Consider the following 16,331-nt stretch of genomic DNA (forward strand, 5'->3'; position numbering starts at 1 on the left):
CAGGATCAGACTTGGAGAAAGTATCCATGTCCAACAGGTTCCTGGGGAGATCGATAAGCAAAGGGATAGAAAGAAAGACAAGAATGTGAGTTTGGAAATAAGAGAAAGGCCGGAAAGTGAAGTGAAGTGAAGTGAAGCGAAGTGAAGTGAAGTGAAGTGAAGTGAAGTGAAATGAAGTGGTGTGTGTGTGTGTGTGTGTGTGTGTGTGTGTATGTGTGTATGTGTATGAGAGAGAGAGAGGTCCCATCTACACTATGCTTCTAAAACAGTATCATACCACTTTAAACAATCATGGCTCCCCCACAAGGAATCATGGGAAGTGTGGCATGTTAAGGGTGCAGAGAGTTGCTAAGAGACCCCTATTCCTCTCAATTCTCTGCAAGGGACTCTGGGTATCGTAGTTTCTGTGAGGAGACGAGGGGTCTCCCAAGAATTCTCAGCACCCTAACCAAACTACAGCTCCCAGGATTCTTTGGGGGAAGCCGCGACTGTTCATACTACAGCTTCAAATATGCAATGGTGCAGGCAGGGCTTAAGGATCAAAGGATTTGTTCCCTTCCCTTCTGTTTCCCCCCACAGCAAAGTCACCTTGACCGTTCTCAGCCGCTTCCCTTCTCTTGTGTTGTTAGCTTTATTAATGCATCTGAATTAAGATCATTAAAAGAGGCAATCAAATCTGTAGTCAGTCGCAGCTTCGTGCTGGAGAGAGGGGGAAAGAGCCGATTCACAGCCCTCTCTGCCCCCAGGAAAATCCTCAGGGAGGAATTTCTGAGCAGTAGACCTGAGAATGAAAACAAGGAAGATGAGGGGGCAAGGTGAGTCTATTTACAGGCCCCCCTCATGGCAAGACCTTGTGCCCTTATTGGATGCAGAATCCCTTCCCCTCTGTTGCTAGGACACTTCAACTGAGGTTTAAGTACAATTAACAGTCACGATTGCCAGGCTATTGTCACAGACCTGACTCCAACTGGGTGAGAAAACCCAGCAATTCTGTATTCAGCCCAGAACTCTGCAAACAACTTGAATAAGCAACTGAAATTTAAATCTCTCCCTTGGTCACAGAAGTATACCATTCGGGAGGCTGCTGCGGCTGCCAGCCAGTGTTGGCAATGCTGACTGAGCTAGATGGACAAGTGGCCTGTCCCAATCCAAGGCAACTCCCTATGTTTGGCGAGCTTCCAGCTAATCGATTATCTTCTTCATTATTGTAATTATTCAGGGTTTTTTTATATTCCCCCTGAAAATAATACAGTCATGCCTCAGGCTGAATGTACTTTGGGTTGAGCACGTTTGAGTTGCGCTCCGTGGCAACCCGGAAGTAACAGCGCATTACTTCTGGGTTTCACCGCTTGCGCATGCGCAGATGCTCAAAATGACGTCACACGCATGCGCGGAAGTGGCAAAACGCGACCCGTGCACGCACAGATGCACCGTCGTGGCTTATGTTGCGTTCAGGATGCGAACGGGGCTCCAGAACGGATCCCGTTCGCATCCTGAGGTATAAGCAAAGCTTCCTTAAGTTTTTAGTCAAGAATGAAGATTAGTTTGAACACGTGCAGAGGTCTTAGGATGTGGGCGTAGTCAAGAAGGGAGGGCAGGGGACAGCTGCCCCCCCCCCAAATCGATCAAAATCAATACAAACCAAATGGGAAGAAGAAGAAGAGTTTGGATTTGATATCCCGACGTGAACCCGGTTCCCCAGGATTACGAGACTACTGCTCTTAACCACTACACCACACTACACCACTGGGGTGGTTGTAGAGGTCAGGGGGCAGAATTTTAGGTAATTATGCATAGACCACTCCAATCTCTGAGGTGATGGACAAATAGGATCTCCCCCCGGGAGCGCAAGGCTTGCGGGCGGCAGCCGGCAGCGCGGAGCACGGGGCGCCCTCCGGAGGAAGCCCCGTGCTTCGCGCAGGTGTCGGCAAGCCTTGCGCACGGGGCGCCCTGAAACAGAGGGCTCCCCATGCTGCAGACAGTAGCCTGACGCCTGACGTGCGGGGCTCCCTGAAGCAGAGCGCCCCTCGCGCCAGGCAGACATCGGCCAGCCCCACAAGCTCGGGGGACAGCGGGGAGGCGCAGCACCGCCATCCCACTGTTCCCCGACCTGGTTTTTTTTTTGGGGGGGGAAATAAAGGAAAAAAATTTTTCCTTTATTTCCCCCCCAAAAAAGTAGGTGCGTCCTATGGGGCGGAGCGTCCTATGGGACGAAAAATACGGTATATATATATATATATATATAATATATATATATATATATATATATATATATATATATATGCTTTCGTAGATTTTCACGGGTACAGGAATGCAGGTTTTGGTGTCCTCGGGTGTCTTCCCGTGTAAAAGTTGGGGTGTCTAGGCAACGTTTCAACGAGGTCTCACTCGTCATCTTCAGGCTGGTGCTTTCGGCTTCTTGTTACTGGAACAGAGCAGGATCTCAGTGTTTGAGTTCCTATAAATACTGTAGAGGGGGTGTGGTGTATAGCCTCCAATGTTCTGGGCAGAGAGGAAGTTCCCAGGCTAGTGTGCCTTTTCTTCTTTTGTTCCTTAATTACTTGAGAGATATCTTGAGTGATTTCTTGAGTGATATCCTGAGTACCACTTAGGTGGGTCATTAGGTGTGGATTAGTTGTTAAAGTCTTTGTGTCTTGACCTCTTGAACTTTGTGAAGAGTTTTCCTGAGAAGATGGCTGTACTGTACTTAGTTGTGCTCTGGCTTGGCTTCGTGTATAGGGGCGAGCTGTGGTTTTGTGGCTTGTGTCAGCCAGATCTGTGTAGGGATTGCAGGGGGGTGCAGCATCCGGAGGTGCCACCATGGATTGGCTACTGGATGGTGTCTGTAATTCATCTGTGGAGAGGGTCTTGGTTTGGGTCTGGTGTGGTTGATTGGTGTTGGCGTTCTGTGTGCCTCTGGATCTGGTGTCAGTTTTTGTGGGGAGGGCTAATTTCCAGATGTCTGGCAAGCGGGATGTGTCGTCACGCTTGTTCATGTTGTGAGGGTGTTTCTCTATCTCGATGGCTTCCATGATTATTCTCTTGTGGTGATGTTCCGTGTTAAAGAGCAATTTGGAATCTGCAAAATTAATTTCGTGTCCTGTTTCTTTCATGTGTTGGAAAAGAGAGGAAGTTTTTTCTTCTTTTTTGACGGCATTCTTGTGTTCTGCGATACGTGCATTTATTCGTCTGTTTGTTTGTCCAATGTACGTGGCTGGGCAGACTTTGCAGGGTATTTCATAGATCCCTTGGTTTTCCAACTGGATTTTATCCTTGGGGTTTCTGAGGATATTGGCTATTTTTTGGTTGGTGCAAAAGGCTGTTTTGATATTGTGTTTATGGAGGATTTTGCTAATTTTATCTGTAGTGCCCTTGATATAAGGAAGGAGGGCCATGCCATTGTTTTCTTCTGTGTCTTGGTTTTTGGGGGGTGTTTCCTTTTGGATTAGTGCAAAGTCTGCAAAGTCTGCCCAGCCACGTACATTGGACAAACAAACAGACGAATAAATGCACGTATCGCAGAACACAAGAATGCCGTCAAAAAAGAAGAAAAAACTTCCTCTCTTTTCCAACACATGAAAGAAACAGGACACGAAATTAATTTTGCAGATTCCAAATTGCTCTTTAACACGGAACATCACCACAAGAGAATAATCATGGAAGCCATCGAGATAGAGAAACACCCTCACAACATGAACAAGCGTGACGACACATCCCGCTTGCCAGACATCTGGAAATTAGCCCTCCCCACAAAAACTGACACCAGATCCAGAGGCACACAGAACGCCAACACCAATCAACCACACCAGACCCAAACCAAGACCCTCTCCACAGATGAATTACAGACACCATCCAGTAGCCAATCCATGGTGGCACCTCCGGATGCTGCACCCCCCTGCAATCCCTACACAGATCTGGCTGACACAAGCCACAAAACCACAGCTCGCCCCTATACACGAAGCCAAGCCAGAGCACAACTAAGTACAGTACAGCCATCTTCTCAGGAAAACTCTTCACAAAGTTCAAGAGGTCAAGACACAAAGACTTTAACAACTAATCCACACCTAATGACCCACCTAAGTGGTACTCAGGATATCACTCAAGAAATCACTCAAGATATCTCTCAAGTAATTAAGGAACAAAAGAAGAAAAGGCACACTAGCCTGGGAACTTCCTCTCTGCCCAGAACATTGGAGGCTATACACCACACCCCCTCTACAGTATTTATAGGAACTCAAACACTGAGATCCTGCTCTGTTCCAGTAACAAGAAGCCGAAAGCACCAGCCTGAAGATGACGAGTGAGACCTCGTTGAAACGTTGCCTAGACACCCCAACTTTTACACGGGAAGACACCCGAGGACACCAAAACCTGCATATATATATATATATATATATAAGCCATCCTGGTGGATTAGAAAAGGTTGGAAACAACTCATGGCTATGTTGTGGTGCAGTTTGGCAAACCAGATGTGTGGGGGGTGGGGGCAGCGAGGCCAAAAAATCGCAGTGGGGGAGGGAGTACATCTCTCTTTTATGCCTTTTCCCCACGAGCGATCCTCTCATCTCCTTGCTCCTTCTGCCACCCCTGCCCTTGCCGAACACTTTCCCATTCTTTGAAACTGTTAATCTTAGAAACCGAATGAATTATGTAGCCAAACTGGATATATGCAGATGTACCCGAGTTGCATAATTCATTCTGAGTACAGATCTGAGGTTTCCATGGAACAGAAGTCGGGAGGCTTTCGATGCTGAGTGCGTCCTGCTTGCTCTCAGGGCAACATTCGTCTCCCCCTCAGCCCCCAACGTGTACTAAATTGACATGCTGTTATGGACCGTTAGGGCAGATACTTTGGCCTCCCACAGAAGGACAGCCCAAGGAAGCTGGATATCAATGCTGGGCTAGCGCTGGCGATGCTGCACTGAGCAGCAGCCCCCATTCATTTCAATCATTCCGGCGGGGCAGCTGTGGGAGGCAGAATCTGCACTAGGGTGGCTTAGCAGTCATTCCCTCTTCCAAGGGAATTACTGGGAGAAGGTGGCACTGTGGTCTAAACCACTGAGCCTCTTGGACTTGCTGATCGGAAGGTTGGCGGTTCGAATCCACATGAAGGAGTGAGCTCCTGTTGCTCGGTCCCAGCTCCTGCCAACCTAGCAGTTCGAAAGCATACCAGCGCAAGTAGATAAATAGGTACCACTGCGGTGGGAAGGGAAACGGTCCTGTTGTGCCAGAAGCGGTTTAGTCCTGCTGGCCACATGACCCGGAAAGCTGTCTGTGGACAAACGCCGGCTCCCTTGGCCTGAAAGCGAGATAAGTGCTGCAACCCCATAGTTGCCTTTGACTGGACTTAACCGTCCGGGGTCCTTTGCCTTTTTTTTAACAAACCCAGGGGATTCTGGGAATTGTGGCTCTGGGAGGGGAAAAGGGGCCTCCTGACAACTCTCAGCCTACTTAACAAACTACACGCCCCAGGATTCTTTGCGGGAGGCCATGACTGTTTAAAGGGGCATGATACTGCTTTAAATGCATCACGCTTGATTCGTCTTTTTCTCATAGCTAGGCATCAGGTGAAACTTAGTTGGGGAGGACATTTCTCGCACCCCAGGCCCAGCCTGAACAGGAAGCATTTTTAGCCCTTCCTGGGTAAAGCCAAGAGCCAGGGCTGTGTAAGAGGAACCACTCCTGTGTTCTTTACTCAAGGGAAGGGTTGAGAAACTTGTGGCCCCTCACCCTGCAAATGTGGCTGGGCAGCAGCTGTCGTTCACCCTAGCCAGCATGGCCAACCGTCATGGATCATGGGAGTTGTAGTTCATGCCTTGCAAGCTGCATGCAGTTCACCCCTTCTCTGGGGAGATGCACCCCTGGTGGTCCACGCCGGGTGGGGTGGGGTGGACAGGGCTCCTACATCTTTAGGGGTTGTATAGAAGAGGGAAACTGATCGCTCTTCATCAAAGAGGTTCAGTGCTGTCGTGTGTGGACTGAATTGGCACAACAGATGATTAATAAAAAAACCATGTACTACAGGCAACTCCCCATTTATGCACATTCAAGGCACGTATGAACATGCACACGATCATCACCACAAACCCGGAAGTGCGAAAACACTCTCTAGCAATCCTACGAGCCTTTGCAAGTGCAGTCCTTAGTAGCCTTTGCACTGACCTTTGAGGTCTATGGAGAGTTGGAGTTTGAGAAAGGAGGTTTGGAGGGTGTTTGGAAGCTTTTTCAATGTTGTTCCCAATATACGTGATTTCACTTAAATGCACGGAGCTTCAGAATGTAAAGGCTAATTTAAAGGACCCCTGGACGGTTAAGTCCTGTCAAAATGGGAGTTGCCTATAATTGGCTTTCCAGTGCTACGACATCTGTGTATCTTTTGTGGGGGTGTCAATGGCCACTGCTAATGATCCGATGATCACAGTCGGTACTTTCCTGCATGTCTTCCCTCCTGACCTCACTGTTTACAACACCGCACAACACCGTATAATGCTACATGCAGCTGATGAAACAGAGCGCGATCCGTAAAACCTTATGATGCCTCAACAAATTTGTTAATGTGTCACAGCACCCTTTCCTTATCCCTGTAAGAGACTAAAACTTCCCATAACCTAGTATCGTGTCTATTTTGGTCTAAAGAAGCCCTGCACAAAATGAGGGGCTCCTCCATCGAAATAACTGGAGAGTTGCATCCCCTTAAAGGCTCCTCCAAATTGGCATTCTTCCTTATTTGCTTGTACAAAACATCCACAGAGGTTAAATCCGGTCTTTACTGAGTATTTGTTCCAACTGGTATGCGGGGAAGTTACACGACGGCGAATGTTCATTCTGCATTCATCCCGGGGAATTATACCTCTCACCTCATTAATTCATTAGTTTGTTCCACACTTTTCAGCAGACTTCCAGTCACTTTCTAAACGGCAAAAAGTCTGGTTGCTTTAAGTTATTTTCTTGTGCTTGTGTGACAGGGTGCTATAATTCACTTTAGTTGCACAGACCTAAATTTCTCGGTGCGCGCTTGAATCCCACCTGCAAAAAAGGACTAGCGAGCTTATTGCGGAATAAGCTTTCAGAGGGTTTAAGGAAGCTTGCGCTGCAAAAACTGCTGCGACCCGCCCTGGGACCTTATGGCGAAAGGTGGTTAATAAATCAAAATGATAATAAATAAAGTGATCATAATAATTTGTGACATCAGCCTCTTTGCTGGATTTCGCTTTCTTGCTGCTCTGCCTCTGTGCTGTTGCTGCTGCTGCTGCTTCGTCTTCTACAGCATTCTGCACTTTGGGCCCAAGATACAGAAGATGGGTAGCATGAAGCAAGGCGAGGGGGAATCCCCTGGAGATTGCAAGCATCGCTTCCAATCCGATTACGTGCAACTCAAGCCTGCTTCGTGGCCACCCTGACTGCCTTCCCTGGCCCCTGTGTGCTCCTTAACAGCAGCCCAGATCAAGTTAATCTACGGGCGCTTTCCCCAAAACAACTTCTGCCTGTAGACACAGGGCTGTCAAAGGAGTTTCGTCTGCTGCTAAACGAAGCAGAAACACAAATTCTCTCCTTATGGGCTGCGCCAGGCAGAAATCAGGCTCTTTTCCTTTTTTAATATATGTTGCTATTACAGAATCAAATAAGAACCTTTTGATGACAGTACACCTTTCTGCACAGGACAGGTCCAATACCTGAGGCACAGCAGCCGTCGACAAGCCAAGGTTGTCCTCAGCATAGCTGTCCTGCACAGCCACAACGTAACAACAAAACTAGCTCAGCACAGATGGCTTTACCAACCCAAGTCAAATTCTACTGTATAGGAACACACTGAGACACACTGTTGGTCCATATAGCTGAATATTGTCTGATGGGAGGGAGGTGTTTCTTTGGGGCTTCAGCCAGGGGTCTCTCTCTCTCTCTGAGTCCTAACTGAGATGCTGTACCGCTGAGCCATGGCCCTAACTGTAGAATTACAGAATCGTAGAGTTGGAAGGGACCAGGAGGGTCATCTAGTCCAACCCCTGGAATGCAGGAACCTTTGGTCCAACGTGGGACTCGAATCCACAACCCTGAGATTAACAGTCTCATGCTTCTACTGACTGAGCTATACATCATGTCGCCTGCTTTTCCAGATCAGCTTTTGTTCGATTCCCCTCATTCCAACCCAGCCAGGACATTTTTCACCCTAACACTTTACGTTCATTAGGACAAAAAACAACAGCCCAGTGGCAAAAAACAAAACAAAACAAAAAACCAATAGATTTTTGTAAGATTTTTGGGAATATGTTACGTTCCACCTCCTTTTTGCTCACAGAGGAAGAAGACTGAAAATGGCAAGTGGCTGAAATTCGGAGGCATTGTTTACTACAGTGGTACCTTGGGTTACAGACGCTTCAGGTTACAGACTCCACTAACCCAGAAATAGTACCTCGGGGTAAGAACTTTACCTCAGGATGAGAACAGAAATCACGCGGTGGCAGCAGCAGGAGGCCCCATTAGCTAAAGTGGTGCCTCAGGTTAAGAACAGTTTCAGGTTAAGAACGCACCTCCAGAACGAATTAACCTGGGGTACCACTGTACTTGCCGGGATCTTACGACAGCCTTTCCTAATCTGCGATGCTCCAAATGTTGTGAGACTCCAGCGACCATGAGTCTCAACCTGCATAGCCAGTGGTCAGGGATGATGGCTGAGGATGATGCAGTCCAATAACAGCTGGAGGGCAAGTTCGGGAAGCTTGTCCTAGAAGGACTATGTGGTAGGTTTCTACTTGGCGACTAACAACTGGGTAGCTCAGTTGGCTAGAGCACGGTGCTGATAACACCAAGGTCACAGGTTTGATCCCCATATGGGGCAGCAGCATATTCCTGCAATGCAGAGAGTTGGAACTAGATCAGTGTCTCCAGGTGGTTTTGGACTACAACTCCCAACATCCCTAGCTAGCAGGACCAGTGGTCAGGGATGATGGGAACTGTAGTCCAAAAACAGTTGGAGACCAAAGTTTGGGAAACATTGGACTAGATGATCCTCCCTTCCTAGTCTACAATTCTATGTGCCCTACTTTACAGGGGCCAGCCCTCGATTTGAAAGAATCCTCTGTTTCAAGAGCTATCCAGAGCTATTAGAAGCAAAAAAAAAAAAAACAACCCCTTGTTTTGATGAATTGGAAGAGATTCCATTAAGCACATGGATTGATAATATGGACAAATTAGCTACATACGAAGGAATTGCATGTTGACGCAAAATAAGAATGGATAAATATGAAGAAATCTGGAAGGAATATTTAAGCGATAAGTGGTGGGAAGTAGAGGGAGGAGAAAGAGATGGGAAAATATTGTTTAAAAAAGGTGTAGTCATACGTATATCAGTGTATCCAAATCTGAATCGTCAAATTGTGTCATTACTGTTATTATGGTTTTTGTTGTATGTGTCTTTTGCGGTTGATGTTTGTATCGAAAAATTGATTTAATATATATATATATATTTTTAAAGAGCTATCCAGTCCAGATATCTTTCTTTCTTTCTTTTAAAGAGAACGATCCATAGAAGGGGAGCAGGGGTTGGGGGGTTTGAAGCTGACCGTTTGAAGCACCTGGCAGCAGGCAAGTCGCCCTGCCGGCTTCTGCAAGATGTATCGTACTCCCAATTTGAATTATACTCATTATTTCTGAATTTGCACCTGCGGGTAAAGTTACCAGCCGCATCTTATGCAGGTCCATGTCCAATTCTGCGCTCTTCTTTTTGGTGACGTTTAAGCGGCTGCCTCCATCTACCTCTGTGTCAATTCTGCAAAGGAAAGAGCCCCCAGGGAAGGAGTCTGTCCTAAATGGTTGCAATTAATAGTGTGTCTAACTCAATAGTTTAATAACCTACAAGTGGGCAGGAGGAGAGAACAGCAACATAAAACCAAAGTATGAATTTTTAATTTTAATTTTGAATAAACCTTTTATTGCCTCCTTGGCATCGTAACGGGCTGGCTTCCCCTTTTTTTAACACAGTTCTCTGTATCCTGTGCATGCTCCTATGATGCCCAGTTGCAATTTCTGCTTTGGTTGTAATGGAGGGACCATAGCTCTCAGTGGCAGAGCGCATGTGTTTTACATAACGCGTCTGATTTGCGCTCTGAATTTTTAAAGTTTGCATCATTTGCTGCTTAGTGTATGTTGTCTTCAGCTTCCTTTCATTGTACAATTGTTTTGGAACTGCTTTGAATTTTTGTACTTTTTGCTGATCTTGTCATTTAAAAAAAAAATTCATTTGAACCCTATATGCGATCCATTGGATGCCTACTAAAAATTGAGATCAATAAAATAAATAAATTCAAGGGTTCCATGCAGAAGGTCCCAGGCAGTAGTGCTGTGATACATTTCAAGGGGTAGGGACTCATATTAACTGCCCCCATAGCCAAACCCACAAGAAATATCTGATAATGCAGGTAAGCTGCACAACAAACAACAACAGTACATGACTCAGGAATGCCACCAAAGAAAAGGAAACAAGTTTCCATCTTCTTCTGGATTACTTTTCTCAAACCAACCTACTTGAAAGCCTTGTTATCACCTCATGCACTTTCCAGAGCAGGAGGCCATCAATTACCCAGGTGCCCCAGCACAGGAGGCAATTGCTCCTGCCCTGAAAAAAATGCCCAGAGCCCCACTGTCTTGCAACCCCCCTCACCCCACTGGTCTTCCCAGCTTCAGTCCCTGGCATCATTAGTTAGTGTGTGTAGTGCTTTAGAGTGTTGCATATGGGCCTGGAAGACCTGGGTTCAAATCCTCACTCATTCATGAAGCTCACTGGGTGACTTTGGGTCAGGAACACTTTCTCAGCCTGGTGATAGTTTAGCCCAGGCATAGGCAAACTCTGACCCTTTAGATATTTGGGACTACAATTCCCATCATCCCTAGCTAACAGGACCAGTGGTCAGGGATGATGGGAATTGTAGTCCCAAACATCTGGAGGGCCGGAATTTGCCTATGCCTGGTTTAGCCAGTCTTGTGTATACTCTTTAATCTCATCCATTTTTCTCATTTTTGGCTCTCTTTCTGGAAAATCTCACAAATCATTGTAGGTACCCCAGTTATCACTCATATTAATTCCGCCTCCCCTTGTATCGACTTCTATAGGGGATAAAATGGGGAGCGGTAGAACCAGGCACACCAGACTGAGCTTCTTGGAAGAATGGCAGGATCTCAATGTTAAAAATAAATAAATACCAGACGAGAGCAGGTGATAGAAAAGACCCCTCTCTTCAGGTGATAGAGAAGACCCCTCACTTCAGAAGGGTCTGGAAATGTGCTGTCAGGATTTGAACCCAGACCTCACAGGTCCTAGCCTGAAAAGCACAATAGCTCATGTATGAGCTTCAGCTGGGATGGCTCAGTGGGTGGAGCATGAGACTCTTAATCTCAGGGTCGTGGGTTCAAGTCCCGAAATATTCCTGCATTACAGGGGGTTGGACTAGATGCCCCTCGTGGTCCCTTCCAACTCTACGGTTCTAAGTCTTCACAAAATGAAACAAAAAAACCCACAGAAGACAGATTAGGGCTGTAGCTCGGGGGAAGAGAATCAGTTTTCCATGCAGGAAAAAAGTGACCAGTTCCACCCCATTCCTCCTTCCTGAAACGAGGGAGGAGATACTGTCTGCCATTGTAGAAGGTACTGAGTTGGGTGGATAATAATAATAATAATAATAATAATAATAATAATAATAATAATTGTACCCCGCCCATCTGGCTGGGCCTCCCCAGCCACTCGGGGCGGCTTCCAACAAAGATTAAAAATACATTAAAATGTCACACATTAAAAACTTCCCTGAACAGGGCTGCCTTCAGATGTCTTCTAAATGTCAGGAAGTTGTTTAGCTCTTTGACATCTGGTGGGAGGGCGTTCCACAGGGCGGGTGCCACTACCGAGAAGGCCCTCTGCCTGGTTCCCTGTACTTTGCTTCTTGCAGTGAGGGAACTGCCAGAAGGCCCTCGGCGCTGGACCTCAGCGTCCGGGCAGAACAATGGGGGTGGAGACGCTCCTTCAGGTATACTGGGCTGAGGCCGTTTAGGGCTTTAAAGGTCAGCACCAACACTTTGAATTGTGCTTGGAAACATACTGGATCACAGGGCAGCTTCCTGCCTTCCTGTGTAGTTCGACCGCTCTGTGAGACTTGGACAAACTGGCATTCTGCCATGGTCCACAACCACCCACAACTCCTACAGTCAGGACCAAATAACCAAAACCTGTGCTGGAAGTCCTAAGGGGAGAGAATTTGGTGACAGCCACAGACAGAGGTTTCGCCTTGGACATGGGGGGGTCCATCTACACCCCTGGTGCTACTGACCAAGACAGAAAAACATATGATAGGTAGAAGGAGATGGAGAAGAAAAAGAAGAAGAAGAAGAAGAGTTTGAATTTGATATCCCGCTTTATCACTCCTCGAAGGAGTCTCAAAGCAGCTAACATTCTCCTTTCCCTTCCTCCCCCACAACAAACACTCTGTGAGGTGAGTGAGACTGAGAGACTTCAGAGAAGTGTGACCGGCCCAAGGTCACCCGGCAGCTGCATGTGGAGGAGTGGGGAATCGAACCCGGTTCACCAGATTACAAGCCCACTGCTCTTAACCACTACACCACACTGGCTCTTGTGAGCAGACTTTTTCATTAACTGCTTCCCAGGACTGAAGCAAAAAGTCCAGGCTCAGCTGGGTAGAATGTGGTGCTGATTGTAGCACAGCATACCTGAAGCTTAATGAATCAATAACTAGGAAGATGCACGTTGACCCCAAACTGGTGAAATCTGAAAGGGGCAGTGGGGGGAAGCAGGAAGGTGCATGCAAACTCCCAAGCATCACAAATGAACCATGAAGAAAAACATATTTTGAGGGCAACAGGTCAGATCAGTGTGGGGGAACTGTAGCCCTCCAGGAGTTGATGAGATTCGACTTGCAGCAAAGCCAAAGGGCAGGGAAGGATGAGTGTTGTTATCCATCAACTTTTGGAGAGCCACACCATCTCCAGCCCTGTAGTCACAGGTAGCAAGACTGAGCCACGAAACAGGTGAGAGGACCATTTAAAGACATTTCCCCTCCGTGGACTAGGTCTTTCTGGTGTTGTGTTAAAGGAACCTGCTAGATGGGTCGAAAAGCCTGTAAAGTCCTGCGTTCTGCGACCACCTGGATGCCAGCAGGGCACGAAGGCGAGAGCCCATATCCGTACTTTGTCTCCAGCCTCTGGGGCTCAGCAGCCTGTTGTTGTTTAGTCATTTAGTCGTGTCTGACTCTTCGTGACCCCATGGACCAGAGCACGCCAGGCACTCCTGTCTTCCACTGCCTCCCGCAGTTTGGTCAGACTCATGCTGGTAGCTTCGAGAACACTGTCCAACCATCTCGTCCTCCGTCGTCCCCTTCTCCTTGTGCCCTCCATCTTTCCCAACATCAGGGTCTTTTCCAGGGAGTCTTCTCTTCTCATGAGGTGGACAAAGTCTTGGCGTCTCAGCTTCAGGATCTGTGCTTCCAGTGAGCACTCAGGGCTGATTTCCTTCAGAATGGAGAGGTTTGATCTTCTTGCAGTCCATGGGACTCTCAAGAGTCTCCTCCAGCACCATAATTCAAAAGCAACTATTCTTTGTCGATCGGCCTCCTTTATGGTCCAGCTCTCGCTTCCATACATCGCTACTGGGCTCAGCAGCCTACTGCTGCTGAACATGGAGGCTCCATTCCACCATCGCGGCTAGGATTTCGGAGGAGCTACCCTCCTTGGCACGGCACCCTCGGCTTCATGCCTTGGCCCCCGAGCAGACTTGGCATCTTTCTCAGCAACACAGGCCAGCATCTCGCTGCGGAGAGAGACATCCCTTCTGTTCACCGTGGGACATAGATTTCTGCTCTTCTGCAAGTGAAGTGGGTGATGCTTATCGCCTGTGGTAACCACTCTCCTCTGCCTGACAGGAGGAAGGCTTATTTTCTCTGTCCATTCAGGTCTATTTTTAAACACAGCCTCCAGGGGCTTGGATTGATTGGCTTACAGGCATTGCTGCGGTGCGCAGGCCTTCTCCCTGCAGCCCAGGTTCCCCTCCACCCTTCTAGCTACCCTCGCACCCATCCTCCCAACACTCTGCCCACAGGAAAGGGAGGGAGGAGGAAGCGTGTTTCCCAGATACCTTATCCGCATACACTCCATAGGTCTAAAATACAGCATTGTATTTATTACACAGGTTTCAAATTCTGCAACCAGAAGCAAAACTTGCATTCCGATCATCAGAATAAATCGGGCAAGTTTACCCAAAACAAGCACCGTTAATAAGTAGGCTTGAATCTCTCTGAACATGTTTTCGGCCCAAATTTGTGGTTTGGAGTTTCTGTGTTGGGTATCGAAATAAGGGTAAGGGAAACAGAAATTTAAAATGAAGGGAGAAAAGAGAATCAGATATGTAAGAGCAGAGTGCCATTCCCATCTTCTTGACCAGTAGAGCTTTAAGGAGGAACAAACTCTTATCTCCAGACCATCAGAAGCCCCACCTAGTATCTCTCTATGTTCCAGGCTTGCAGGAGCAACCAGCAACAGCTTTGCACATCCTTCATGAGGACCAGAAACCTGCTTCTTTTGCTAAGAGGATGTTGGGATTCTGCCCAAAGTACTGGATTTCTGGTTTGACCAAATCCAGAGTTTTGCTGCGAGGATGAGTTTTGAGGAACCTGTACATGGTAATATCAAGCTAAGCTTAATCAGAAACAAACTAGCCAGGGGAAAAATAATAATAAGGTGAAGTCCTAAAAGGTGAGTAATTGTCCAGTAATGAACACCCTCCCTTTCCAGGTATTTTGTTAGGGCAAGCAGCTGGACCCAAGAGAAACTCCAGGCGTCTTCCAAACCTGTGATTCAAGCACACTGCACTTACACAATGACTCCAGTGTAAAACGGGTGCTACGCACATTTAGATGTTGATTAAACTTATATGGAGATTGGGTCCATTCAAGCACCAAGACGAAACACGAACGATATTGCAAAGGAAGGAGCAAGAACATCATGTTTGAAAAGCACTCTCCAAGGGTGATACAAACACACGCCGGCTGCTGACATGCTGAATGTACCAAATGCATATGGGCACCTCCACGCTCACTGCAATATGTGAATGGAACAGGATTGCTGACCTGAAAGAGCACATGCAGCAGGGGGGAAATCTGTGAAGGCTGCAAACAGAGAGAACCACACATGCTGAGCCTAAGTGTTGCATGCACACAAGCACATACACACAGGTAAATGACATGCGTAACACTTGACTACGGCATGCACACATATATACACACAAACAAATTCATGCGCCCTCGCTGTGCCCAGGGTGGCACGCACAAAACTGTACACACACCCACACCTCTCCGAGGCACCAATTCACTGGGCTCGTGAGATGTACAAATTGTATAGCAACATGACTTGCACGCTAGGCTCCTAGTTACCCCCCCACCCCCCTCACGCACTGTTGGACAATCGTGATGCACTTTTTTGCACAAGCGTGCGCCCACCCCGGGCGCTTCCCGGGCACTGTTTACATCGGGACAAATCCACGCGCATCCTGCAGGGCTCGCAAGCGGGGAGGCGTTTCTCTCTCCGTCAGGTTTCCCTCCCCGAAGTACTGTAAGCCCTGAGACAAGAAGCGATGCACCCGATCCACGCGCGGGGTGTAATAACGGGGCGCGAGGAGCGGATTTTCGGGGGCGCTTCCTCCTCCCTTGCCTCCCTCCCTGCCCGCCTTCCCCGCCGCCCACCCCTCTCACCTGCAGGAAACGGTGAGTTCCACCTTGGTGGCCGGCACCCTGGAGGGCGCGGACTCCAGATCTCCGGGAGACGCCATCCCCGCCGGGCTCCAGTCGCGCTAGGGGCGAAGCGGGGCGCGCTCCATGGGGCGGGCAGCCGGAAGCACCGGAGCGCAGGAGGCTCCTTCGATCGCCGCTCTGGCTCGCTCCGTCTAGCCGCGTCCGCTCCCGCTCCAGGTGGCAGCACGTGTGTATGTTGGGGGGTGGGGTGGGGAGGGACCGCTGTAGGGCAGGGCGGGCTCCCCACTCTCCCGCCCTTCCTGCTTCCCGCCTTTGCCCGCCCCCAGGGGGCGCCCTTCGAGCTCAGGCGCCGGCGCCCGTCGGAGAGGCGCGGGGAGCTGTCCGAGGTGCTGAAATCCAACCCGACCGCGGCTGCCTTTCCAAAGGCGCGCAGGGCTGTCCAAGGCGATCCTCGCTTCTTGGTCGGCCTTTCAGCGGGTCGCCCCTCGCACCCCCCCTCGGCGCCCTTTTTCTTGCGGCTCCGCCCAGAGAGGAGATGGGACCGGGATAGATCTCTCTGGATCTCTCTCCCGGCTCTCAGTAAAGCGG

At 48.5% G+C, this 16,331-nt stretch overlaps 1 protein-coding gene across 2 annotated transcripts in view; it reads right to left on the reverse strand.

Moving 5' to 3' along the window:
- Nucleotides 1-16,331, reverse strand: part of CPNE9 (copine family member 9) — a 58,019-nt gene extending 41,688 nt beyond the window's left edge. The window contains exons 1-2 of one of the 2 annotated variants that reach the window (XM_081853203.1): nucleotides 15,744-16,331; nucleotides 1-41 (exon numbers count right to left, since the gene is read on the reverse strand). In XM_081853203.1, the coding sequence (XP_081709329.1) occupies nucleotides 1-41; nucleotides 15,744-15,820 (118 nt within the window). In that variant the 5' untranslated portion in view covers nucleotides 15,821-16,331. Of the gene's footprint in view, nucleotides 42-277; nucleotides 302-15,743 lie in introns of those variants that run through there. The other variant, XM_081853204.1, reaches the window with a different exon arrangement.

Source organism: Podarcis erhardii (genome assembly GCF_964252035.2).
Source record: "Podarcis erhardii genome assembly, chromosome: 2".
NCBI classification, from domain to species: Eukaryota; Metazoa; Chordata; class Lepidosauria; order Squamata; family Lacertidae; genus Podarcis; species Podarcis erhardii.